The sequence below is a fragment of the Penicillium chermesinum genome (genome assembly GCF_028974085.1).
Source record: "Penicillium chermesinum strain IBT 19713 chromosome Unknown utg000007l:1.0-2695246.0:1.0-2697696.0, whole genome shotgun sequence".
In the NCBI taxonomy this organism is placed as follows: domain Eukaryota; kingdom Fungi; phylum Ascomycota; class Eurotiomycetes; order Eurotiales; family Aspergillaceae; genus Penicillium; species Penicillium chermesinum.
The window spans coordinates 2,177,423-2,203,058 of NW_026695317.1; the positions used below are offsets into that span (position 1 = coordinate 2,177,423).

Below are 25,636 nucleotides of genomic sequence, written 5' to 3' on the forward strand. Positions count from 1 at the left end.
TGGACCGAAAGCTCTCCCAAACCTTCTTCAATTGGGTTGGGTATTTGCTCGACTTCGAACGGCTCGTTTGTTTCTCGATACCGATCTCCTCTCGCACTTTCACCTCACATTCCTCCTCCACATTCCACATCTATCTTGACGTCGGCCGATCAAAGGCAATCCACGTTCGACTAAGCCGCAACAGAGCTCTGAGTGTGCCTTTGTTCTGCAATACTCCTTCTCGGGGACCCGAGGAGTGAGTCGCTTGATCTGAAGTAGTTGGGCCAGTTGCCGGCCATCCTTGGTCGCAATGGCGGTCAATTTCGCTGCAGGATGGGCTCGTGAGTAATCGCGGTATGCTACCAGGAGACCAACACATGCTGACCAGTATCCAGGCTTCATTCCGATGATCGGGTACCACCACGTGTTGATGGTTATCATTGCCGTGGCTATCATTCTACTATGTAAGTATCCGAGCATTCCACGGTTCGGCGCTCACGTTTGACCACGGATCTAACTGTTGACAGCTCTCCTCTTGGCTGGATGTTCATCATCGTCGCCACAAATCCCTGACATCTTCTTAATATCGCTTTACTATGAAAGCTACAAGCCGACCTTCGATTTTGCTCAGGTGGATCCTGGTGTCGTCACACCCATTGCCAATATCGTACATGGCGCCGAACTGGAAGTTCGAGTTGGATACTTCGGTATCTGTGCTCAGCCTGACCATGGTGCCTTCATTTGCAACGCCAATGCTACAGCTCTGGCGGAAGTCGTCAATGTTGATCAAGATCCCCTCAACTTGATCTGGGTCGCCTCGACTTTCAAAGACGCAGTTGTTTTCCCGTACCTCTTGTACGTTGACCCGCAATCCCACCAAACTACAGTGATACTAATGCACCATTTAGAATTGTTGCGGTCGTCCTTGCCTTCTTCTGCTTCATCCTTCTCGCCACCTTTCCCGGTTGGCATGAAGAGCGCGATGAGTCAGGATCCGACGTCGAAGTGAAACCCTTTCCTTCACGGCCTGTCTCTCAAGCAGCCCTGGCACTCATCTTCGTGTCATCCGTGTTTGTCCTCGTATCTGTGTTATGGCAACATACAGCATCCGTTGCCGCTAGTACCATCGCCCAGGATATGGGGAACGGCAGCGTCAAGAGCGGCGTCGGAACCTCGGCCATGGTGCTGGGTTGGTTCGGATTCGTTTTATTGGTTGTCGTGACAATCGGTCTTCTTGTCATGATACTCAGTATCAGCTTGATTCGCAAGTTGACGGACGACGAATGATCTGAATGACGCCCTTGATTTCTGTTTTCCTTGTTTATTGAATTTACGCCACACATACTTTACTCGACACGACTCCCCGACATACCCCACAGCGACACGACACACGAAATGGGACACGAATAATAAATAGGCACGGCACAGGGCCGATGCTTGATGGAATGGACAATGGACAATGCAGCGGGACTGGGATCCCATGGAATTGGATTGGACAAATAGGACACGGAACATATCAGAGGACGGGAATCCTCTCTTCATTGTTCACCAGGTACTTCCGTCTCAGCTACGAGGCCGTCATGACTGGGAACACTCGACTGGCTATTCTGTTGTACCAGAATACTCCTCTTTGACACAATCTAGAATGAATGTCATCAAATACTTCTGTACAAAGGGCGTTACGGCATTTCCCCCCCCTTGCAAGCTCTTTATTATCATGTACCAAAACCTTGATTGATGCTTTAATGACACTATTTGAGTCGTCTCTGCCACACATTCATTACCTGGGAACCCCAAGTAGACTAGAACCCTGATTTCAATGTAACTGGCAATCTTCATCACTTTCAACTTTGAAGTACGAACATACTAACTGCCGCCTAGTGTAGAGTGTTCTAGACTTTTGCGATATTGCACTTACAGTATCGGCTCAGGCTGGGCAGTCACTTTGTGTAGTAAGCTGCGCTAGTTAGACCTTGGCCCTCTCCCCACAAATTCCATACCATAGGCAATGTGCCCCTACTATCTTCTTCATAATTCGGATAATCTCAGTAGTCGCAGGTCTCAACTTAACGTATACTCGTGCCGCTGTATAACACAACATAGGAGCAGTATAGCTTGACTTTTAGGCCGTCCAACATTTGAAGCGACTCGCGGCCTTCGCCCATGAACTCTGGCAGCAACTCTTTGGCGACACAATCTGGAATACCAAGCTAGGATACTTCACAGCCCACCACTACCCAATTGACGGCCAGTCCGAACGACTCAGCTGGATCTAGGTGCTCATTTTGGGACAGCGTTTCGCTGGCCAGGGTTTTCGAGCCCCCAGATAAGAATTAGCCTCAAGAATGGCTATGAACTCCTGTCAAAGGCGTCTATTAGACACTGGCATACTATGCCCCACCAACTCACTTGCTGTACCCCTCCAGCTGCAGCGACCACGAGACCTACGTGAAATAGGCGATTCCACTTTGGAGTCATTCAAGAGCTACGTGAGCTTGAACAGAGATTACTTGGTATCATTTATCGTGTAGCTATCGTGATGCAAGAGCAAAAGCTCTGCCGAACACCCGCCATGCCAGGCTTACGCCGTCCCATGCACGCGAAACAGAGAAACAAAACAGTTACCGAGGGAAACGCTACTTCTCTCAATATGGCACGCAAGTCAAGATGAGACCGAACGGGCGTCATATCCACGTTCAGCGCCAGCCCTTTACTCTAGCGTAAGTGGCTTGTGCCTGCCCCATCTCCTGCCATGGCATTTAGTAATCCATATACCCAACTGCTTGGTTGCTGTTATCGTTAGTACCCTCAAAATTGCTCGCATCGTCAAGAGAACGGTAATGGTTACCAGGCCCCTGGCCATGCCCTCCACGCCCGCGACCGCCACGCCCGCCCTGACCACGTCCACCGCGAGCCCCCCGGCCTCGCACGTTACCAAAGTTACCGCGGCCCCGGTTGTTATTGCCTCCACGGCGAGGTGCTGCGTCAAATTGACCGCCTGGCCGCTGGCTAGAGTGGGATCCTTGGCCTTGCGTCTGAGGGCGGAGGCCGTCATCGTCTGGCTGGAAACGCCTCTTGTTGGGATTATGCTTGGAGCGATCTTGAGCAGGTGTGTCGGCCTCAATTCGAAGAGTCGCTTTCTCGCCAACTTCGGTGTTGAAGGTCACAGGGTTGTCGGGTGGGGACGGCTGCCAATTCTTTATATTGGATGCTTCAACTGGACGAGCACCCTTGCGAGCAGCCAAAACAATGAGAGGTGGGTCGTTCTCTGAAAAGTACTGTTCGGTGCTGGGGACAGGCTCAACGCGAGCTGCGAAAACACGATTTTCATAGGCTGCCGTGCCAGTGACCTTCCATGTCACTTTTTTGCCCATGCCCCCGGCTTTTGCCAAAACCGACTGGGAAGCTGGGCGAGGAACAATCAAGATGTTATTCGCCATATACCTGAGGTCGTTTGATTCGGCGAGGCCGCTTGGGATGATCGGAGCGAGGACATGCTCAATCAGTCGTGCAGAATCCTCTTTCGCGACAAGGTACCCAGTGTAGATGGTTGTCTTGCGGATACGTAAGAATGAAGATCTACCTAGAGACGCGTTTTGGCTGGCGGTGTTGTGCACATTGATCATACGCTGCACTTGCGCCACTTCAATCACGGGGTCGAGATAAGTAACACCCTCGAATACCTCAATAACTTCCGCATTGATCACGTTACGATTGAGTGGAATATCGCGCGATAGAAAGCGCTTGTTCATCTCCTCGAAAAACTGACGGAACGCCTTGGCACTGCAGGAAAAGTTAGTACCACGCCCTTTTGTGAGAAATATGAACCAAGATGTACTTACTGGTGGAGACGATCTTCGTAAACGCGGATGTCTTGGGCTTCTTTGTAGGTTAGAAGAAGATCCGTGAAAAATGCCTGTTTGAAACCCATAGTCGATGGAAATCGCTGAGCATTGGGGCCAACCTCGGGCTTGAGGGCAATGAGATCAAACTCGAGCCTCCGACTCGCCACAATACGCTTGATCAGGTCTGAGAAGGCAACTTCGCCTCGGCCGGTGAGCAAGACTGTGAGCACATCCTTTTGATCCATACTCATCTGAACCAGGCTGACCTAATTCATGATTAGTCCGGGTCTGGTACAAATAACCAACGCGAGCGAGCTGTCTTACAATTTGCTCGTTCCACCATCCGGGCCAGCCCAGTGGCTCTTCCTCTTCAATGCCTTTCCCAGTCGCTTCAAGCATTTCTGGGTCATGCCACCATCCCTTCCGTTGAGTGAAGAAGTCTTGCGATTGGAGCTGGCCAATTACATTTGACTGCCACAGTTGCGGATTGGGAAGAGGGGTCAGGAAAACTGGCACACAAGTCAGCATGGTTGTTCTGCACAAACCACAAACGGGGAGCTCACGTGTATTATCAAAGTCATATACATGGATCGATTTGATCTGGGAAACAGCTGTAATGAGTAAGAATGGTTAGTCCACGTTCACGTTCATCCTATGTAGCGCCGCGGTGTTTTCGTACCTGGCAGCTCCTTGTTCGCGACCGACCATCTCTTCAACATAGTCACTGTGTGTTGTGGTTGCTGGGGTTCCACGGCACTGGAAGTACCGTGGCCTGGCGGACCACGCTCAGATACAACAGCTTTGGCAGAGCGCATCATGTCAAAGATGAGAGAGGGACGAAGATGGAGGCAGATGGAAGGGTGGTGGGGGCGAAGTCATTGCATTCCTGCTAATTCAGGAAGGCGCGTGTGTACAAATGAGATAGGTCAAATTGGGAAGCTGCGACGCGAGAAAGCCAAAAACCCTGTAGTATCGAAAGGCCTTCGACGTCAATGCAGACGGCAGTATTTTTGCCGCTTTTTTGCCGCCCCGATCAAGGCGGTGACTCATCCCCGATGTCATCCCGCAGTGAATCCGAACTTCTTCGAAGATCACTGCTGCTATGAAGCTCCTTGATGGCGGAGAATGGGGATTTGCAGCAAGAAATCCTCCAAAAGACTCTACAAGAGGTAGCCCATGAAGAAGCGGAAGGAGATCCCTGTGTGATCTGCTTGGAGACCATTACGGAACCAAGCATTGCAAAGCCATGCAACCATGCCAACTTTGACTACTTGTGTCTAGTCAGCTGGCTCGAGCAGCAGCCAAGCTGCCCTTTATGTAAGAATGAAATTCCAATGAAGCAAATGACACCGCTAATATTAAGTAGGTAAGACTCTGCTTACTGAAGTTCAATATGACCTGCAAGCTCCGAGCGGCCGGAAAACATACCAAATCCCCCTCGAACAAACCGAGAAACCAGCGCGAGGCTCCGATCCAAGACATGGAGCATTCCCTGGACGTCCACGAGAACGAGGCCGACGGCCGCATCTTCATACTCGAGAGCACCAGCCTCCACAGGAGGATCCGTTGTCAGTGCGCCGGAATGTCTATCGCAACCAATTGTACTCCCTCCGCGTCGGAACAAACCGCCTTTCACAATACAGCGAAGTGACTCCACAACAGTTCAATAGAGACGAAACCCTCGCCTCCAGGGCTCGGAAGTGGATCCGTTGGGGAGCTACAAGTTTTTAGTTTCTTGGCTCCAGAGATGGAGGCAGAGCAGCCACGAGATCGAGACCGCGTGCCTCGCCCGGGCCATCAGCGACTCGAAGACCGCAGGGCTAACAATGCCGAGTTCCTGCTCGAGTATATTATTGCTATTTTGCGCACAGTCGACATCAAGGGCAGTGCGGGACAGGCAGAGGAGCTGCTACGGGACTTTATAGGCCGCGATAATGCTCGGTTATTCCTGCATGAGCTGCTCGCCTGGCTAAGGAGCCCTTATACGTCGCTAGAGAATTGGGACCGCCACGTCCAATATCCGGAGACCCATAGGAGACTCCGTAACTATAACGAAGACGGTCGTGGTTGCCGATCCTCCCCGTCCCGTGCTCGAAGCGCATCACCTGCGCGACAGGAGCCTGATAGGAGTCTTTTTGACCGTGTTTCAAGGCCTGGTCGCGGCCAGAGTGGCTCGCGAAGGTCACGAGGGGGGCGTTCTAACCGCCATTCTGGAATGCCTCGGAATTTGTTAGATCGTTACATTCCAGATTAATGATATCAAGGTATTCATGAGGACTACCAGCTTAGACGAAAATGCATAATGTTGTGGATTGAAAATGGTAAACAAATCATCCGCTCAACTGAAACCCATATAGCTAGTCGATGTGATGCACCACTTCCCAAAAGAAAAAAAAATGCTAATGCCCAATTCCAATGCAATCGTTGAATTCGTGAGCTCAACTGAGCCTTATCTTCGACGGAACCGCCCACCCCCAGAGCCTCTTTTATGATGGATCTTAAGCGACCGATAGTTTGCATGGGCCTGTGGGTTGTACTTCTTGGGTCGAGGCTGCTTCTCCTCCTTTACAGGAACGGGTTCAGCCTTAGGAGCGGGCGTCTCCTTCGGCTTCAGCTTTGACATCCCGACGGCTTCCTTAATTCGTTCAGAGAAACTCTTGGATCGAGCAGGCCTTGGTTCTTCGTCATACTCCGGATCGTCATCGATTTCTGAACCAGGTTCCGTCTCCGCGTCTGACCCGGCCCCTGAGATGGTATGCAGAGACGCAACATCATCGCTATCTTCTTCAGCGGCTTTCCCTCTTCTTCGACCTCAGGTGGTACTTCCTGAACTTGGGTCTCGGGAACAGCGGCCAATTCATCATCGCTCGAGTCATCGACAACAGGAGCAGCAGGCTCTGCTGGCTTCGGCTTTGTCAACACCGGCCGCATGATAACCCTCCGAGTAGTCCGCTTCTGCCCCTTCTTCTTATATGGCTTGCCATGCTCAAAAGACTGGCTTTCTGGAACCTGGAAGTTGGCTGCCTCCTGCTCCGCTTCAATCTCCCGCAGCATATCCAGATCAGCTTCCATTTTCTCCTCTTCCATCTCTCGCAGACCCTGCACCAGATGCGAAAGCCCTCGCCCAGCAAATTGTCGAGGCTTGCGGGAAGCGATAGGGCTTAGTGCTGATCCTTCAGTTCCTGGAGGCGGATACCGGCCAGAATTGGAGCGTCGGAGGAATGACGGCGTTCCAGACGGATTTGAGCGTTGTGTTTCGTCGGGGGCAGTTTGTGTGGGCAGGATCACTTGAGTCTCTTTCTCGTCTTCGGCCTCTACCATGGCGGCGTAGCGCATGGTTGTCGGTGTTGCAAACAAATTTGCTAGATAAAATTGTTTTGTGGAGGATGCGGGGGTTCTGGATAGCTTGGAGGATACTTCTTCTTCCTCTTCTTCGGGGATAGCTGTTATGATTTTGGTCTTGGGCTTGGAGGGCGTTCGGAATCCTGCCGCTAGGGTTTCGCCTTGTTTTTTCGCTGATGGCGTCGGGGCGCTTCCGCCTGATTCGGAGAGCATATCGAATAATCCGAAGGCCTTTCCATCGCGTTGGGGTGTAGGGCCGATTGCGGCCTTCAGAGGCGATGGCGCGGGCAGGTTTTGGCGATGTGTACTGGGGCTGAATAGGCGACGGAATGTAGACGGTGAGTCATAAGGGTCTACGTCCCAGGGTTGGAGCTTGGTGCGAGGATTCGAAGGGGTTGCGAAGATGCCTTTGGCCGATTTGCGAGGCGTTGCTCCCTCGCGGTCAGGTCCATTCGAGTCAGGGCCATTCGAGGACGTATGTTTCCGTTTCTTGGAATTGGCTTCGGGATCTTGAGCACGTTTTTCACGGCGCATGAGGGCAGCCTCAAGGTTCTTAAGTCGACCATATTCTTTGTATTTGGCGGCTGGAAGTGTGTTAGGCCGTTTGCTCCCCGCGGATCGAGGTCGCACATTCGAACTTACCGATATCGCGATTCTGTTTGATGTCGTCACGCCCTGCTTTCCTCTGGTGATCTGAGAGAAATTGTTTCTCCCAAACCTTGAGTTCGCCTCGAAGAGCGACAGCCTGGGCAGCGGCCTCACTCGAGTTTTGGTGGTCCATGGTGGCCAGGATACGGCTGGTGAAGGAGAGCAGAAGATCGCCGCGATCAATTAACGATTAACGTGTCGCGTGTCGCGTCGCGCCCCGCCCTGGATCCGCTGGGTCGGAATGTCGTCATTCTAAACGCAAATTTTAAGATAGTTGAACAATACTTAATTTACTTTTTCTCGTTATGCAGTGACGATGTATGAGGTGAAATGCACGCTATTGATGATCCCTCCCGCCGAAAGACAAGCTGTGTACTCTATAAGCCTCCATTAGTCCCTTTTTAAATCTACCAGCTCGTTACCAGCTAGTTACTCCGCGGCACCGGTCAAAGCCCCCACGCAGCTGATCCTCGGGGTGGACGACCTTGCCTTGCAGCAGAGTGTACTTCACAATTCCTTCGCAATGCTCCGGGCGAACGCGCGCGAGCCAGATCATCTGTTGGTCCTTCTTGCGATATATCAACACATTTGCCGAGAACTTATGCCCACCAACATGCGAAACAAAGAATATGCCTGCACCGCCAGGGCGTGAATCATCTGCGTCCCGGTCCAGTCCAAGGGGGCGGAGATGGCGTTCAAGTTCGCGCTTGATTAACGGGGCTGTGATACCGCAGCGGGCATCTCGTCGGCGATGGGAGCATAAGAGCACGACGTAATCGAGTTCGCAGGGCCGGGCCGCCATATGACTGGTAGGTGTCACAGGGCCGATCCCGCTCTTCTCGGTGACAGGGCTGTCGACAAACCGGTGGATGAGGTCTGGCACATCGGCTTGGGACACGGAGTCTATGAAAGTGAAAGATGGAAGAATAAGCACTGTGGTGGGCTTTGACGGGTCGTCGGTGCCAGAATAGTCTGGTGGCTGAATGTTGGAAGCTGAGACCATGTAGCGCTAAGAAAGGAATTAGCTCATTGTCACGATTGCTTTTGCTCGGAACATACTCCGTGCTTTGACTTGGCGGATGGCTGGTTTAACGCCTCCATGAGAGTCCCTTTTTCATGCTCGACCTTCTCCTTCCAGTCGGTTCGGCCTGTTGCCACCAGGATGTGGGAATGGAACTCTTTGATTTGTCCATACAATGGAAGTGAAGTCTCGACTTTCACTTTGTCGGGAAAATGTGTCGTGCAACTGGCGCAGTCATGTAGACAGTCCGGCCCGTCTACCTTGGGGTCCACTTTGGGAACAAAGTAGTTGGTCGAGCGACCCAGCGACAGCAGGGACTTGAACATTGCAACGAGCGTAGAGAGACGTGGACCGAGATTGTCGCAAGGTCTAGGAGGGAGGGAGGAGTTTTCAGATCGAAGGCTATTTATCAGATCAAATATAGTCGATGTTTACAGTAACTCCGAAAGCTTGTTATACCCCGAACGGTTAACCCCGAGACGCCACGGCCCAAAGTCATGGAGACTGTGGAGCGGACGCATGAGTGGGGGCACTGACTGGAATGTAAGTGGAAACTAGGCACCAGAATCCAGAACCACACTTGGGAGCAATTCCAAGGTTCTTTGATTGGGTCATATGTCATCCTGGTGGCTATTGCCAATCCGGGGGACTTAGACTGCGCCCCTAGGTCTTTTGGGTGATTAAGACCGAGGGTAATTAGCGGAAGCGTTGACAGCCAATCCGACCTAAATAGGTCGAAGTTGATGTAAAATCCGATCCATGTTACCTGCTGAAACCTGGCTTTTGGGCTTTGTATCTGAAGAACGGCTAATCTCCTACGTGCCGCTGAGCCACTCTCTTTGGGTGATCTCTTTGGAGCTCACGGGTCCCTCAATCTGCAGGAAGGTATCAACTTGAAAGACCCGGACGCAGTTTTGGATAGGGGCTAGATATATAAAGGCAATTTGAAAGAAGTTTGAAGTCTCTCCTGGGTCATCTCTTTGTTGAGGGATTCTGCTATGGTGCCCTGGTTCGGTCGGGGGGAAAAAGGCCGTGGAGTTTTCTATGGGTAGGTAAAATACATAAGTCCTTGAACACTTCCACTTGAACGAGACTGATACTAGTACTAGTACAGATGATTTTAGTATACCAATCCAACCTTCGAACTTGAGTCTTAAGACACTAGGACCATGAGAGATTTTAAAGACAACCTTACTATCGGGATTATATCCCTCCTTGGCCTCATTGCAACCTTCGTTATCATCGCCCCCGTCATCTATATTCTTAGCTGCATAGCTGATTTCTGCATCCCTCCTGAAATTGTCTCGAAGGAGTACCCCACTGACTGCCAGCGCCAGTGGCAGAATCAACAACTTAGATCTCGCGATTATGTTTACCCTGAAGGAATCTCTACTAGTGTAGAGTTTGGGTGCTAGGACGGCAATGTTGCACCTTGCCAATCGGAAGAAAGACATCCTAGGAAATAGAGCCTACTGCCTAACTCACGTTCTGATACCTGTCTGTTCACGAGCAGCTTGAATCTAGGTCTCGGAATAGTGCCATTGGATAACAGCGATTTGCCATCATGATCTTTGCGGGGAATAAACACAGATTCGACACGAGTTCTAATTGTACGGTCCTAGGAAAAATCGGTAGTCTATCTAAACTTTGATCAAGTCAAATATACTAGCACTAGTCGAGTAGTCCAGCTACGGGGGCCAGAGGTTGAAGGCGAGCTCAACCCGCCATTCCATGCAAATACCTGCATTTATGCCAAATTGTACTCCTTCACAAGCTTCTCTCCCAGAGTTGCTCCTGTGACATAGGCAGTAGCTTGAACGTGAGCGTTGACCAATACAGGGACAACACTCATATCGGCGACCCGCAGGTTGTCAATACCCATGAGCTTGAAATCAGGGTCCACCGCAGCATCAGCGTCGCCCTTCTTGCCCATCTTCACGGTACCGGTCATGTGCCAGCTGGATGAGATGTTCTGGCGCCAGTACTCAAGCAGCTCCTCGTCCGACTCGCCCGCGGGCATCGCCAACTCGGCTATATTATCCTTAATGTATGCCTCACTCTTAGCAAGACGCAAAGAGTCACGCAGCGCCTCCACCGCCAGGCGACGATCGAAGGGATGGGCAAGGAACTTCGGGTTGAATAGCAGAGGAGTATCGGGGTCAGAAGACTGAAGGACGACCTCGCCACGGGTCTGTGCGTTGAACAGAAACACGAGGAAACACGAGTACGTCAGGGCCTCCGCGGGGAAGTCTGGGATGAACCAATGCAGGGGGAAATGGGTAATAATTTCATAGTGGGGCACCGTCTCCGCCAGCAGATATCGCTGCTCGTCTGCGGGAAGGGCCTTGAATTCTGGCCATGCGGAGAGCTTTTCGGTAAGCTTGAACCAGCCAATGCCCAGCTCGCAAGCGAACTTGGCCCACGGTCCGGTTCCATCTTTCTGCCACTGCTCGAGCGCCGCGTCCATGGCTTCTTTCGAACCATAGAAGGCTTTACGGTCGTTGGTGCCTTCCGCGCGGGTGTTGGCGAGTGGGACGAAGCAGTGGTCGCGAAGGCCTTGGCCGATGGCGGGGGCGTCTAGCACTACATCGATGTTATATTCCTTAAGCTGGGCTGCGGGGCCAATGCCGGAGTGCATTAGGATTCTTGGGTCGTTGAGCGATCCCGATGAGAGGATGATTTCCTTGGACGCATAATCTGGAACAAGCTTGTCAGTGAAATCTTTGCTCCCACACGGCTGGAGTTGAATTGGAATTTACATTTAGTGCCCTTAGCTTCGACTCCAACAGCCTTTGTGCCTTCCAGAAGCACTCGCTGCACCGGGGCACCGGTGATGATCGTCAAGTTCTCCCGGCCCTTCACCAGGTCGCCAGCCATGGAACGCAGCCCCTTGTACGCTGAGTTGATCAGGACTGACAAGCCAATGGGGTTACCCGAGTTATGATCCGGGTTGAGAGGGAAGCCAGCCTGCTCAGCGGTTTCCAAGAGATCGGTCAAATCTCTCTCCCATTCGCGGGCGAAACCAACATGCAAAGGCCCGTCTGACCCGTGGTCCTCAGGCCTCGGGTTGGCGAACTTCTTGTCCACGCCCTCCGGTATCTCCCCATGGAAGCTCTCCAGCGCCTTGAATCGGCGTTGAATGCTGCTCCAGGCAAAGTTGTCGTCGCCAGCGATGCGGGCCCATTCCTCATAGTCATCCCGCGCACCGACGCTGTACACTCCGAAGTTGATGGCGCTCGAACCGCCAATACAGCGGCCGCGGCTGTAGTCAATCTCGCGGTTGTTGCAGTCTCGCTGGGGCGTGGTCTTGTAGCCCCAGTTCATACTTGAGTTCTGGAAGGTGGTCCATCGCTGCCCGTCAACCCGGTGGCTACGATCATCATTGTCATCGCCGGCTTCGATTAGAAGAATACGAGGCTTGGCGGCTGATCTCGCTAGTTCATAAGCCACAGTACAACCTGAAGGGCCGCCTAGTAAAAGGGGTAAGTTTCTATCATATGTCGTAGTGTGATGTACTCCGTATACTTACTTCCGACCACAATGAAATCAAAGGAAGACATTTTTTTTTTTGGGCCGAACAGATTGACTTTGGCAGGAATTGTTAACCGGGGGGGCCCAACCACTGGAAATAATCACGCGGGGAAAGACTGCCAAGCTCCTTATTTTTAGGGACCACAATAAATCTCGGTCAGCGAGCTAGGCAGATATAGTTCCACCCATCTTACTGGTCCGCATGGGACTCAGAAATGGTTACAAGTTCGGTGTACGGAGTACGGAGCACATATGCACGCTAATGGTAGACCCTGAGCTGACGACTTTGGGTCCTTTTGGCACGGTGGCCCTCCTGCAACGAGGCCTTAGTACGGAAGGCCTTAGTACGGAAGGATTGCGTCCATGCAGCCCACCTTCGTAAATAATGCTTGTTGACGTGCGCAGGTTGGCACTCGCAGGTCCACTTCGCGATGTCCCCGGTGACAGTCCCTGCCCTCGTGGGTATAGTGAGGATGTGGGGCTACCGAGCGATGTACTCCGTACGTCCAGAACAGCGCTATGCGCGAGATTCCATTTTTGGCTTAGGCGAGGGGATCCTTGCTGTGCGTTTCAGCAGTCTTTGCAAAATTGGGTCGTTTCCCGTGTATGCAGATGTTGACAAGGGTCTTAGGCGTCGTTGAACTGAGCGGACCGGAGCATGAAGACGCTGACAGCTCTTTATCTATATTCAAGCGCCCAGCGAAGGAGACCCCGGAGACTGCACAATGGAGACAATAGTCCCAATGGGACCAATGAAGACACTGGAGGCAACAGACACAACAGACGGGGACTAATTGACAGCGCCGCGGGACGAGCCCACCCGAACCCACCGAATCCATCCGATCCACCGATCCACCTTGAGGGACCCCAGCCACTGGGGGCCTGGGGGGCCACTGGGGGCCAATCGTTTCCGGCATTTACAGCGCCCTGTGTGGTTAAAGTACGTGATTAAGGAGTTCGAATGGCAGCCCAAAACATGGAATGGAAGTCCGGTGGAAAAAGGAAATTGGGGCCGCAATGCCTGGCCCATCGCGGCTGCCATTCATTTCTGGCGTCCTGAGCACCCCCGGTGTTCGGGTCATCCAAGGACACGAGACTCAAATTTCAGTCGTTTTGATTTGGTCGACTGTTCTTGCCTATAATTTCGTGTGATCCCCGGATTTGTATTATTGATCTATCACATTTCCCCGGATTGGACCCTGCAGAATGTCTGTCAACGTGGAAGCATGGGTCTTGCTATCACTGGCACTCGCATTCATAATCGTGCGGATCATTGTTCGATGGAACCTGGTTGGGATCTCCCAGTTTCAGCTGGATGACTACCTTATGCCAGTAGCCGGTGTATGTTATTTCTCGGGTTTCATAGCTTTTGTGTCCCAGGCTAACCGAATGATTCCCAAGGCGGTCTTCACTGCGGAAGTAGTAGCCGCATACCTCGTCGTCGCTGACTATAGCGGCTTGACGAACAGTTACATGTCCACCGAGGAACGGGCAAGCCTTGATCCCAGCTCGCATGAGTTTTCGATGCGCGTCGCAGGCTCCAAGATCCAGGTCATTGGATGGTCACTTTATGTGGCGAGTCTTTGGTTAATCAAGTTCTGTTTGGCGATCTTCTACTCCCGTTTGACGTGTGTTTCATCTTCTGGTCCGAGAATCTTCCGTACAAGTCCTAACAACAATCACACAGAACTGGACTACAAAACCTGCCCACTCGCGTTCGCGGCGCTTATATACTCCTAGGAGTCACATGGCTTGCGGCGCAGTTGTCTCTGCTACTTTCATGTCAGCCTTTCCACCGCTTCTGGCAGGTTAACCCCGATCCCGGAAGTCAGTCTCTATCCAAGTCAATCTACCTCGTTCGTAGTTCCTAACCCGTGAATAGATATCTGCCAGCCAACAAAGTCTCCGGTTTATGTCTACGTTTGCGTGATTTTCGATATCATCACCGATCTATATCTCTTGTTGATCCCGTTGCCTCTTCTTTGGGCTGTCAAGATTAACATCAAGAGAAAGATTCCATTAATCGCTCTGTTTTCCGGGGCTACTTTTGTTATGGTCGCAACTCTCATCCGAGCGGTTGTCATTGTCAGCGTGGGTTGCCAGCACTCCTTGTGGTCAATGTTTTTCTCTAACCTGGATACAGGCCGGTCCGGATGGTGCCGTCTCTGGCTCGAAATGGGCTTGCCGTGAAGGCTTTGTCTCTATCATTGTCTCCAACCTGCCGATTATCCAACCCCTCATCCGTAAACTCTTCAGCAAGATTGGTCTTTCCCAGTTGTTCAGTTCTTCGGGCAAGCCGAACACCCAGTCATACCCTCTTTCCAGTCGAGGCTTCCAGACCATAACCAGCAAGTCCGGAACCGACACCAAGAAGGGCAAGTCGAATGCCGGAGCCGTAACGGGTACTCTGATCTCGGCATGGGGCAGCGATGAACACATCCTGAATGATTCCCCGCCTACATCTAAGGATATTACTGTCGTGTCGGAGACGGTTGTCCAGAGCGAGCCTTGGGATGCCAACAAACACTCCCCTCCTCCCCGCAGAGAATGGGATTCCGAGTTGTAAGATTACGGTGTCTCCGATTTGATAACATCTTGTACCATAAAAAGTAGAGCGCTATAACGATGGGGCCAGCTGTTCTATACAGCGTACAGCCTTTCGATGGGGATTTTTCTATGCACATATGCATCCATCGATAATTTAATACATTATAATACCCAAAGAGAAACATCTAAAGTTTGCCAAAGGTTCTTTCCTGCGTTACGAGCACATCGGGGACAATTTCCGCATTCGCCCCAGTCCCGGGCCCACCGTGACCTCTTCAAATTAACGTCAAGCCACGACCACCGCCCGTCCTGGGAGGGAAAGGAGCACTGGCAGAGGGCATCTTCAAGTTCACCATTCCAGTCATGGAGGTAATTCAAGCATTCGGGGCCCAGCAAGACCGCCCGCGCAAGCGGCGCAGACGGACCATGGCGTGCACCAATTGCCGCCTGCGCAAGCTCCGCTGCGACCGCGAATTTCCGAGCTGTTCGCGCTGCCGCAAGAGCCGTTCGAACACGAGCTGTACCTACGAGGATGGCTTTCTATGGCAACAGCCCGCGACGGTGGCCCCCAGCGCGTTGCCCCCGGGTCGAGGATCATCTACCAGTGCCCGAACTAAACCAGAAGAAGGTCCAGCATACTCGACGCCGGCGTCGGGGTTAAGAGAAACTCGGCCAGAAGAACCGCTTTCGGCGTCGGCGTCGGAGCCAGTATCTGCTTCTGATGGCCCAGGCCCGAGGCGAAGGCACATCAATCGAGGGTTTTTAGAGACAGTACTTGGGGCTCCTAAGGCCGCTGTTGACCAGGACCCTTATGTGAATACTGATCTGTTGCAGCGTCCGAGGCGCGTGGAGTTTGAGCTGCCCCATTCGGCGCAGGGCATAGAGGAGAATGACGATGCTCGCTCGGAGAATTTACTCTCGCCGTCTCATCGGCTGGCTATCTCGCCTCGGATCATGATGAGAGGGCGTGAGACGAAGACTAGATTCACCGGGTCAGGAATCATCGCCAATGTGGTTGCCCAGGTATGTTTGTCCTGGATAACCCACGCCTTTATTTTTCTTATTCTTTCTCTTTTCTTCCATTGATGGACAATTGCTTACTGGATACGATTAAGTTTCCGGACATCCGTGCATTTGCAGAAGACATCAGGTTGTCCAACCCGATTATGTCCCAAGTTCGCCCAGATCTGGAGCGAGTAAGGCGAGGGCTATGGAAACGCAAGCCACTTAACGAGCCTTTCCCAGAGCCAACCACCGAATCATTGGCTACGCTGCTGCCATCGAGAGGCGTGGTTGATGAGCTTATCGCTCTATACATAGCGTATGTGGAGTCGACTCATCGGATCTTTCACATTCCTTCGTTCCTCCGTGAAGTAGATGACTTCTGGGAGAACCGGGAGAACCCTAGCGTGCAATCCGCTCCCTTTGTAGCCCAGCTGCTGCTGGTGCTCGCATGTGCATGGAACTTTACCAGTTTGGCCAGTCTACAAAAGAAGAGCCCCGCGCCTCTGAAGTGTCACACTGCCATCGAATGGGTTCTACATTCGGAAAAATGGGTCCACAACGCACAAATCAAACGGCCGCAAATATCGACTCTACGTCTCCAGATTCTTCTCATCATGGCAAGAAATGCGTTTGGCATGAAACGCAGCCAGGCTTGGCTCGCCACCAGTACCTTGGTCAAATCGGCCATGATGGCGGGCTATCACCGCGATCCGAGCAAAAACAGCCGCATCTCGGTATTCAATAAAGAGATGCGTCGTCGGATCTGGGTAACCATCCTAGAACTGGACCTTCAAGTCGCTATTGACCGAGGCATGCCACCATCGATCCAGAGTTCTGACCACGACAGCCTCCGTCCATTGAATATTGACGATGAAGAACTCGATGAGACTACGGTAGAGTCACCTAGAGACCGACCGGTTCACGAAATAACAGACTCCTCTTTCGCGACCGCTCTAGCTCGGTCGCTAGATCTTCGCCTGAAAACATGCGCTCTGATGCATTCTCCCCACATCAACTGCCGCTATGAAGAGATTCAGCGCCTCGACTGGGAATTCAACCGGCACTTGTCTCAGATCCCTTCTTGGAGCGCAGCCAATACTGATATGATCACGAAAGAAAAGGTGCTATTATGGAATTCCTTGATCAAGACCAAGATTGCCCAAAGCTTGCTCTCGCTTCATACTCCGTTCGCTATCGAAGCGCCGCGTGAGGTTTTGTTCTCTCCTTCCGCAAGGGCCCGTTTAGACGCTGCCGTCATGATCCTCTCCACACAACGCTTAATGCACGAGACCTCGCCGCAATTGTCGCTTGGCATGCTCGGAGAGTGGACGATGCAGGCATTCATGTCTGTTTGTCAAGCGCTGCATAATCTCGATTCGGGCTCACAGGCGTCCACGTTCCAACTCCACGCCTTGCCGGGCCTTCCCGACACGTTGGTATCTCTTCTAGAGACCGCCCTCATCGCTATGGAAGTCAATCTCTTGTTGGTGGTCAAAGGCGCCAAAGACTACTTTTTCTTGTCGACGATCGAATCACTTGTCAAAGCCCAACTCTGGCCCGTCCAGGAGACCATGTATAAGCAGCAGGTCGTTGAACGGGTCCTCAATTTTGCGCAAACCTTGTTCTCGCAGCATGCGACCTGCGAGCATCTTGGCGAGCTTGGACTGGGAAATTTCCAAGAGAACCAGGTAAGCACATTCACTTTTACACCAGTATTATACCTTTGGATGTGGGTTCTCATTTTTGCTAGGTCGCGGCTTCCCTTGCGTCACAAGGTATGGCCCCAGTTGTACCGGCCGATTTCACTAGCGTGCTGCCGCCGTCTAGTCTCGGCAATATGGTTAGTGCCCCCATCACGGTTACGCTATCCTTTAACACTAAAGTAGACCACAGCCATCTCCAGGCAGTTTCGATCCTTTCCTAGATGTCTTCGATTGGGACAACTGGACTGGCATGGCACTATTAACGTGACAGATGAATCCATGTGTGGTGTTTTTGGGTATTTTTCATTCCAGTACTGGCGTTATCGATACCCCCTGTTGAAGACAGCTAGCATACCTCGGAGAGTCCATTTAAATAAAGTACTAGCATGAAAACATGACAGCATGCACAATTCTCGCATGGCGCACAAGAAATATACTGCCTGGCTTTAGGCTAAACGCTGACTTGCATCATGAACACGTATTGTCGATCAGACAGCGCATAACCTCAATAGTCATAGACGTATGGAGTAATTGCCTGTTGATCCCCGCCGAAAGGAGTCGCAGATCACTTGGAAGCTGGAAGCTTCCGATCCGTGACGTTTGATCTTCATCATTCAAGGAACTATTGCTACTAGCCCCCAAGGTGCTGGGTAGTGCTCGCATTGCCACTACTAGTACGAGATCCTCCGTACGGAGATCCGCAACTATTCAGGGCTCAGCCGCATTAGTTAGGGTCCAGCCTCGTTACACGTACAACTGGGGCCAAACGTAATAGGGGTCGCAGCCTCGAGAGCCAACGGGGGGGTTGACTGGGGGTTGATTGGGGGTTTCAAGGTCAAGTTATAGAGGCACCATCACGTTCTGGTAATCATATTAAATAAATCAAAAATGGCAGTCCTAGTACTCAGACTGCACTGATCTCAGGATTATGCAGCTGCCAACTCACGGGTTATAAATAGGTGTGCCGTACCGAGAAGATCCCCCCCTATCGCAAAGACGGCCTGGCATGGCCAATTGCGAGCCCTCGATCGTTATCAGCTCTCCACCCCCCAACATAGGCGCAAATCGAAATTATCACAATCAGTGGGTAGTGGAGAAAGGTCGTACCTCGGTGTCCCTCGGAGGGACTTCGCAATCCCTGTTCAGCCTCGGATTGCCCCCCCTATAATCGGGACCGTTCAGATGGCCCTCGGGCGATCGCCAAGTGCATCGAGGTTATCTTGCCAAAACACGGCAGCCTAAAACACTTGGCTTCGGTTTAGTGCGAGACTAATTTTGGGCCTGATTGAATCCTGCAGATTACGGATTTTCCTGGGGCTGTGCTACTTCTCAGTGATTCTCTCAGGGTTTCGTTATCTCGTCCTTTCCCGCTGAGGTGCCTGCCTTTCTGTCATCCTATGCCAGGCATCTTTCCTCGGGCGAGCCAGGCTCAATTCCTCCGAACCGGAAGAGCATCGCGCTGCTTGGTCCGATAACATATTTACCTTTTCTTGGCTCTTGATATCCACTGCATTGCCTCTTTTCCCCGCATTATTGCGAATATTGTGCATGCTTACCCCGGCGCCACAAAAAAGCTTAGGATCCCGACCCCATGGAGCTTCTCGGGGCGCTATGGCTACTAGCCAGCCTCAACCTAGTCTGCGCCGTCCCTGGAAGGGCCAATTCGGCCATGTCTCCCAAGTCTACGATACGTCTTCGGCCATGCCGTTGCCTAACCAGGGCAATATCAACATCCACGACCCCAATGTCCTCAACTATAATGGCGAATACTACTTGTTCAGGGGCGACTTCCATATCCCGTTCTTCAAATCCTATAATATGAGCGGGCCATGGGAAGAAGTCGGCACCGTGCTGCAACGCGACAGTATCATCGAGGGCATCCAGAACAGATCACGACCGTGGGCCCCGACCACCATCGAACGCAACGGGACCTTCTACTGCTACTACGCGCTAAGTACCCACGGCTCCCGCGACAGCGCGATCGGCGTCGCGACAGCTACTGCTCTTGATGGCAGCTCTTGGACAGACCACGGGGCCGTGATTCGCACTGGCAAGGGCAAACGGTCGGATGTATGGCCGTACAACATCACCAATGCCATCGATGCGTCCTTTATCTTCGATAATGCCACCGGCAAGCCGTACCTCAACTTCGGGAGCTACTGGCATGATATCTGGCAAGTCCCGCTGTCGGACGATCTGCTCTCTGTCGAGGATGCCGACGCCCCTGACGCGGTGCAGCTTACGTTCATGCCGGACCAGAAACAGAAGCCGGAGGAGGGCTCGTGGATGAGCTACCGTGATGGCTACTACTATGCTTGGTTCAGCCATGGTGCGTGCTGCCAGTTCATTAAGACTGGGTTTCCGCCAAGGAACGACGAGTATAGTATTCGGGTCGGTAGATCGAAGAATGTGCGTGGTCCTTTTCTGGACAAGTCTGGCCAGTCATTATTGGAAGGCGGAGGAACTACTGTTTACGAAAGTAATCATGGTGAAGTCTATGCCCCTGGTGGGTTGGGCGTGTTAGCTGGGAATGACTCAGTTCCCGATATTCTGTATTATCACTACCTCAATACGTCGATTGGGTTCACGAATGAGGTAAGTCCCGTGAATCGCATTGATGTACACATATTGACGGACTGGATAGGAGGCTTTACTGGGCTGGAACTTTTTGAACTATACTAGCGATGGATGGCCAGTGGTTGTCGACGGTATCGACATCAGCTCTGGAGCTTCCATCAGGCGTCCTCGCTGGCTGTCTCTGACGATTGTCCTCGGTGCATGGCTGTATATATGGTCATAAGGGTGGTACGTCTTCATGGTTGCTTATTGTTCAAGACATAGATTTGATGAGGCGTTCGGGTGTGATTTCAATGGGCCGTCCAGGCATGGATGGCCGCAACGGCGGTGTCACATAAACGGAATGAGAATATACATAGATGAATTCCAGGGCTAAACCCTACCTCCGTACACTTGACCTGTCGTATACGGTGTTGCATCACTGCGTAAGGATGACACAGACTGCGCAATTTCTGACTCGTAGTATAGTCGCGGGCAACGCTGAAGATCTACCTCCCGTGATGGATATCCATCCGTCAAGAAGCGGAGTCAGTAAAGCCACTGAAAGAAACTAGCGTCCGTCAATCGTCACTTGGACGAACGAACACAGCGCCACAGTATTAATCCGCGTAATTGGTCTAACCTCCTTCGCCACCAAGCTCGTCAGCCCAACAACACCATGCTTCTTTGTAGAGTATGCCTGCATGCAGAGGGTGGCCTGGACCTACCCCATGCTGAGCGAGGGGGGTGAAGGTAAATCGCTACAGGCAGTTAATAGGAGTTGGACTAGAATGAATAAATTAGGTTTGATTTGCATGCATATGCAATCTCTCGTAACATTGGGTATCTCGATCATAAAACGAATGCCATAAATCACAGTGCCACATCAAAACATCACCATCGAAAGCACGAGGCCGCCCACGCACAGAATAGCCCACAGCCTTGCCGTAGGCACAGCACCGGTGTTCGCCAACACCCCATAGTGGATCTTCTGCGCATTCAGGCAATACTGCACTTCCAGCGCTTGTTTCAACGTCCTCGAATTGCAGATCGCCGTGCATAGTTCTGGGTCCGCGTATGTCCACGTCTTATAGTGACAGCACTCCTGCAACGTTGCAGGCAGATCGGTGTGGTTATTCTCGGGCTGGTAGAGCGGAACTTGGGTGAAGAACTGCGCCGACGGGGTGTCGCTGTCGAATGGTAGCACCGGGAAGAAGTTGCTGTAGTCGGCGCATTCCGGCGGCTGCTCGAAGATCGCCCGGGGCGAGATATTGGCGATCATAATCGTACAGGGTTGGGTCTCAGGCGAGTGGGTATGATCGCCGTGATTTTGAGGCGTGCGAACGTGCGGGGATACGGGTGTTTAGTGACGTGCAGGCGACAGGTCCGACGGGGACGGGTTATTGCATTCTCAGGAACGTGTAGGCAAGGGACGTCTGGCTGGGCGCGATTCCATTGCAGCGGGATCTGTTGGCTGCAGGAGATGTGGGCGTAAGCTGCATCGGAGTCTCCGGCTTCGAGCTGGGGGCGCGCCAAGCCTCGAGCCTCGAGCCCCAAAGGCCTATCAGGATGCTTGATGAATTCCAATTCTTAGTGTAAACCAGGAAACCCCTGATGATCTCGCATGTGTCTTTCGCGTTGGATTCACTCGCGACACAACATCTTGATTCTATGGAGTCATGACTATGTACAAATCTCAATACATGCTGGTTATGTGGGCAGGCGGCAGGACACGACAGTATGCCGACCCCGGTTGTATTCACCTTTACTACTTATCTCTCCGGCTCAAGAGTTAGGACATTCCCACCCCAGCATGGCTTAGCGTTAAACAAAATCTACAGGTAAGTTTCAGTGTTCAAACCTCTGGGGGTGTCTCGACAGCCTCAATCTCGCGGGTTTGAAACAGTTCCAATACATCCAAGCCTTCGTAGCAACGTTGCCCAATCGCTTCATTTTAACGGTTTACAGGTTTAAAGCTGGGCACCTCGATTCAAGCGACGCCACATCCGCTTGCGGCGTTCATGGCCAGAGTTGAAAGCAATCACCCAGTTCTCGTCGAAGGCTGGCAAGGGACGGCCCTTGCCATCGCGTGGAGGGCCAGCAATCGCACGCAAACGTTCGAAATAAGACTCGAAATGAGGGCTCACAACACTAAATGAGGGCCCATCCCCCCGCTGCTCGATCCCCTCCTTTTCCCACTTCTCTCGTTCGGCCATGGGAGGAAGAGAAGCCTTGCCAGCAAGAACTCGGGCCGCCGCAACCGCCTGCCACTCGAAAATCTTGAAGGTCAGGCCCGCCCCAACCGCTCCGATGAACATCAATGTGGGTTCGCGGTGGAAGACGTGGAGAAAGATGTCAGGCACGCGATTGTTGCGCGTTGGGATTTGCGGCAGAAAAGGTAGCTGCCACGTGAAGCCGGTGCCGAATATGATATGATCGACATCGCTCTCGGACGTGCCGTCTTCGAAGTGAACGGTACGCTCTGTGATGTGGGAAATTGGCGGGCGTCGCTGGATGTTCGGGTTTTTGAAGGCTTCGTCACCAAAGAAGGGGTTGTATCGACCGCGCACCACTGCAATGACCGGAGACCGCGCCGTGGATGTCACACTAATTGCGGTGTCTGCCGCGGATACAGATGCTCCAACAGTGACAACTTTCTGTTCGAGTCAGATATGTATCATCACACAGGGCTGTCAAAGGCTCACCTTTCCTCGGTATTTTTCTGGGCCACGATAATGCTTTGTGTGCTCAACACTGCCGGGGTTTCGCATCGCAAGTTCTTTCAGTCCCTTGATTGCAGGAATATAAGGCACTGCATAGTGACCAGAGGCCACCATAATAGCATCAAACGTCTCTGACCACCAGTAGTCTGAAGGAGCGCCGTCATGCAACTCGCGGCGACGGAGCACCACGTCCCATTTCTCGGTTTCTGGGTTCTTAATCGCGCGCTCGACGGTAGTATTATACTCGACGAGATGCTGATTCCCATTGACAGTCAGAACATCTTCCACGTACTGTCTGATCACTGCATGAGGCCGGAATGGGGTATCTTCTCCGTGTCGCTGAATTGACCATTCCGATCGAACGACCGGAATGCTCTCCTGAGAAAACGACATCGCACTCGCATCGACATTGGTCTCTAACCCAGGGTAGATTGGCGAGTCTGTGAACCGCTGCTGCGTTAATGGCGGCGTTCTACATGGCAAACTTGCCGGAATAGCCACCGGAGCATCTGCAGTCCTATCGGCGAGTCTATCCAAGTCCAATTCCCTTGGTGGCTCGTCATCGCGAGAGACCCTGCGGCCGTCAGAACACCCTTTACAAGGAAAATCACAGGGCAGAGGACTAAATACCAGCAGCCGCCCGCCTTCTCTTGTCGTTCAAAGACGCGAATCACATCGAACGCTTGCTCTTTTACCAATGCATCAACCGCGATGACACCCGCGGGGCCGGCACCGATGACTGCCACGCTCTTGATTGCCATGGTACCATATACTGGCGGGGAATCATCAGATGAGCTGCTTGCTACCCCGACTTGGCTATCGGCCGAGCTGTAACTTTGAGTTAACTAGCTAGATCATCACGCCATATTATCTGTTTTCGCGCAAGGCTGGACAGCAACCGCCAATTACATTGGATCACGGAGCAGCGCCGAAATTCAAGCATGTTATCAAGGTGCGCATTGTGTACTTACTATAGCCGCCTGGAATCACTGCACAGGACAATCGACTACCGCTCCCTTTTTAGAGATATAGCCAGCACTGCTGGTCCTGAAAAGCTGGTTCAGAATTCGTCTGATTGGCCCGCGCGAGCGGATCGGAAGCCAGATCATGATTGGACAGCGTCAAGCGTCGACACCCGGTGTTTCAGGTATCAACTGGCATTTTCTTCATACGGAAAATGGAGCCGTTGAGCCATGGAGACTGCGCTCATTGGTGAGTTAACACGTGCGATGATCTTGTTCTGTGTTCTTCTTTCGCCACTTGGTATAAGATCTCTGCCTGTTGCGGCGTGCATCCATGGATGCTGCTAAGAATAGTTGGTTGCACATGGTACGAAGGGCTCTGTGCCTGGAACCCATCCATGGACAGCATCAGTCAGTCCAATTATCCCTGATTCTTCCAGGACATGCCGCGTTTTGGTTATTATGAAGTCATTTTTTTTCCCTACAGAACTCGTTAAGATGCCTCGGGTCGCGCGGTATTCGTCTAGAACGGACTAGAATCAGCGACGTCCCGCCTGGCTATTTTGGGCATATCCAGAACGAACCGCAGGGCACTCGGGCGGAATGGCCCTTGGGAACGAGACCCCCGGACGACTCTGTCGTAGACCCATGTAAATGGGGGGTGTATGCGAGAAGCTGACGCGTTGCCACAGAATGCCTGAGCCAGGCCCCAAGGCTGTGGGTGACAGTCCCGACCAGACCATTGGGGGGGCACCCGGCGATCAGTGGATCGGGGCCCTCGCTGGTACAGCCCGGCCCTGGCTGTGGCGAACGGACGATCCGGACGACGCGGCAACGGCTTCGCCTGTTTTATGCCTCGTTTACTAAATAAAGAGCAGTCTCTATTTCCAAGGCCACTTCTCATTGCACCAGGCAACCGCCTAATTGCATAGACGTCCAGACCATGAAAACTTGGGGCCTCTGAGCCGCGGGCTCGAGTATCGAAGCACGCCCCCCCACGCCGTAGGATCGTATTCCAATCCGCCCCGTGTGTTATACCTAGGTACGCAACTGCCATGATGACATCGACTGTCAAAGCCTCCAAATCGCAGCTGCCAGACCTGGAGGAAAGCCTGCCTACGCAATAGACCCACTCCCCAACACCACCGACGGGGCAGCCCCATCGCATGCACTAAATACCATACATATGATTTGTCTGCGGGATTTTGTTTGAGTAATATCCCCCAGTGCAGTCCATTTTGTGCTCAACGGATCCACCGACTCGAATACCTGATCCACGCCACTCGAGGCCTCGATACTTAAAGCCAGCCGTTGCTCGCCTCTTTCAAGCATCCACAAAAACCAGAAAGCTACTCGCCTACAACCCCCATCTCTCCACAATCCACATCTGCAATCAATATGCAGTTCAAGACCCTCATTTCTCTCGGCCTCATGGGCAGCTGCGCCGTGGCTCTGCCGGGCTCTTGGTCCTCAGCCTCCTCCTTTTGGACCTCAGCCTCTTCATCCGCTACTCCTACTCCTTCCATCGGTCCCCTTGACGGCCCTCCCGCCGTCCAGGCTGCCGAGTCGAAGTTCTACGCCGACTACAACAGCTTCCTGGCTGCCCCCAGTGGCTCTGCCAAGCAGGCCCTCTACTCCAAGCTGAACCCCGACCTGCAGGCCATCCAATCTGCGAAGGCCGCTGCCTGGTCCTCTTCTGCCGTGGCTCCCACTGTCTCGGCCACCCCTACTCCTCGCCGTTAAAAAAAAGGGACTGGGCATGATGGATATGTGT

General features: G+C 52.5%; 13 protein-coding genes across 13 annotated transcripts; 6 read left to right on the top strand and 7 right to left on the bottom strand.

Annotated features, from left to right (window-relative positions):
* Window positions 1-289: 289 nt before the first annotated feature.
* N7468_009562 (Fig1 domain-containing protein) lies at window positions 290-1,266 on the top strand (the record flags this gene model as incomplete). The annotated part of the gene is made up of 4 exons (XM_058478858.1): window positions 290-320; window positions 375-443; window positions 507-834; window positions 888-1,266. 4 exons carry the CDS (start codon window positions 290-292, stop codon window positions 1,264-1,266), a joined length of 807 nt encoding a protein of 268 aa, XP_058327188.1.
* A 1,472-nt stretch (window positions 1,267-2,738) lies between these two features.
* Window positions 2,739-4,642, bottom strand: N7468_009563 (rRNA 2'-O-methyltransferase fibrillarin-like protein; the record flags this gene model as incomplete). The annotated part of the gene is made up of 5 exons (XM_058478859.1): window positions 2,739-3,762; window positions 3,822-4,090; window positions 4,149-4,333; window positions 4,388-4,435; window positions 4,504-4,642. 5 exons carry the CDS (start codon window positions 4,640-4,642, stop codon window positions 2,739-2,741), a joined length of 1,665 nt encoding a protein of 554 aa, XP_058327189.1.
* Window positions 4,643-4,939: 297 nt separating this feature from the next.
* N7468_009564 (RING finger domain protein) lies at window positions 4,940-6,078 on the top strand (the record flags this gene model as incomplete). Its single annotated transcript, XM_058478860.1, has 3 exons — window positions 4,940-5,141; window positions 5,191-5,547; window positions 5,570-6,078. The coding sequence occupies 3 exons, from the start codon at window positions 4,940-4,942 to the stop codon at window positions 6,076-6,078; spliced, it is 1,068 nt and encodes a 355-aa protein (XP_058327190.1).
* Window positions 6,079-6,434: 356 nt separating this feature from the next.
* On the bottom strand, window positions 6,435-7,947 carry sld2 (the record flags this gene model as incomplete). The annotated part of the gene is made up of 2 exons (XM_058478861.1): window positions 6,435-7,750; window positions 7,809-7,947. 2 exons carry the CDS (start codon window positions 7,945-7,947, stop codon window positions 6,435-6,437), a joined length of 1,455 nt encoding a protein of 484 aa, XP_058327191.1.
* Window positions 7,948-8,232: 285 nt separating this feature from the next.
* N7468_009566 (sucrase/ferredoxin-like domain-containing protein) lies at window positions 8,233-8,817 on the bottom strand (the record flags this gene model as incomplete). The annotated part of the gene is made up of 1 exon (XM_058478862.1): window positions 8,233-8,817. The coding sequence occupies one exon, from the start codon at window positions 8,815-8,817 to the stop codon at window positions 8,233-8,235; it is 585 nt and encodes a 194-aa protein (XP_058327192.1).
* Window positions 8,818-8,846: 29 nt separating this feature from the next.
* On the bottom strand, window positions 8,847-9,161 carry N7468_009567 (uncharacterized protein; the record flags this gene model as incomplete). The annotated part of the gene is made up of 1 exon (XM_058478863.1): window positions 8,847-9,161. One exon carries the CDS (start codon window positions 9,159-9,161, stop codon window positions 8,847-8,849), a length of 315 nt encoding a protein of 104 aa, XP_058327193.1.
* Window positions 9,162-10,582: 1,421 nt separating this feature from the next.
* On the bottom strand, window positions 10,583-12,395 carry N7468_009568 (GMC family oxidoreductase; the record flags this gene model as incomplete). Its single annotated transcript, XM_058478864.1, has 3 exons — window positions 10,583-11,532; window positions 11,595-12,305; window positions 12,365-12,395. The coding sequence occupies 3 exons, from the start codon at window positions 12,393-12,395 to the stop codon at window positions 10,583-10,585; spliced, it is 1,692 nt and encodes a 563-aa protein (XP_058327194.1).
* Window positions 12,396-13,572: 1,177 nt separating this feature from the next.
* On the top strand, window positions 13,573-14,932 carry N7468_009569 (uncharacterized protein; the record flags this gene model as incomplete). Its single annotated transcript, XM_058478865.1, has 5 exons — window positions 13,573-13,707; window positions 13,768-13,994; window positions 14,054-14,193; window positions 14,249-14,457; window positions 14,510-14,932. The coding sequence occupies 5 exons, from the start codon at window positions 13,573-13,575 to the stop codon at window positions 14,930-14,932; spliced, it is 1,134 nt and encodes a 377-aa protein (XP_058327195.1).
* A 344-nt stretch (window positions 14,933-15,276) lies between these two features.
* Window positions 15,277-17,889, top strand: N7468_009570 (putative C6 transcription factor; the record flags this gene model as incomplete). The annotated part of the gene is made up of 4 exons (XM_058478866.1): window positions 15,277-15,936; window positions 16,029-17,606; window positions 17,669-17,758; window positions 17,812-17,889. 4 exons carry the CDS (start codon window positions 15,277-15,279, stop codon window positions 17,887-17,889), a joined length of 2,406 nt encoding a protein of 801 aa, XP_058327196.1.
* Window positions 17,890-19,244: 1,355 nt separating this feature from the next.
* On the top strand, window positions 19,245-20,421 carry N7468_009571 (uncharacterized protein; the record flags this gene model as incomplete). The annotated part of the gene is made up of 2 exons (XM_058478867.1): window positions 19,245-20,216; window positions 20,266-20,421. Coding segments are annotated over 2 exons (1,128 nt in total), but the record flags the coding sequence as incomplete, so codon positions are not given.
* Window positions 20,422-21,063: 642 nt separating this feature from the next.
* Window positions 21,064-21,459, bottom strand: N7468_009572 (uncharacterized protein; the record flags this gene model as incomplete). Its single annotated transcript, XM_058478868.1, has 1 exon — window positions 21,064-21,459. The coding sequence occupies one exon, from the start codon at window positions 21,457-21,459 to the stop codon at window positions 21,064-21,066; it is 396 nt and encodes a 131-aa protein (XP_058327198.1).
* Window positions 21,460-22,147: 688 nt separating this feature from the next.
* On the bottom strand, window positions 22,148-24,110 carry N7468_009573 (uncharacterized protein; the record flags this gene model as incomplete). The annotated part of the gene is made up of 4 exons (XM_058478869.1): window positions 22,148-22,834; window positions 22,883-23,474; window positions 23,531-23,728; window positions 24,073-24,110. The coding sequence occupies 4 exons, from the start codon at window positions 24,108-24,110 to the stop codon at window positions 22,148-22,150; spliced, it is 1,515 nt and encodes a 504-aa protein (XP_058327199.1).
* A 1,150-nt stretch (window positions 24,111-25,260) lies between these two features.
* N7468_009574 (uncharacterized protein) lies at window positions 25,261-25,605 on the top strand (the record flags this gene model as incomplete). The annotated part of the gene is made up of 1 exon (XM_058478870.1): window positions 25,261-25,605. The coding sequence occupies one exon, from the start codon at window positions 25,261-25,263 to the stop codon at window positions 25,603-25,605; it is 345 nt and encodes a 114-aa protein (XP_058327200.1).
* Between the last annotated feature and the right edge of the window lie 31 nt (window positions 25,606-25,636).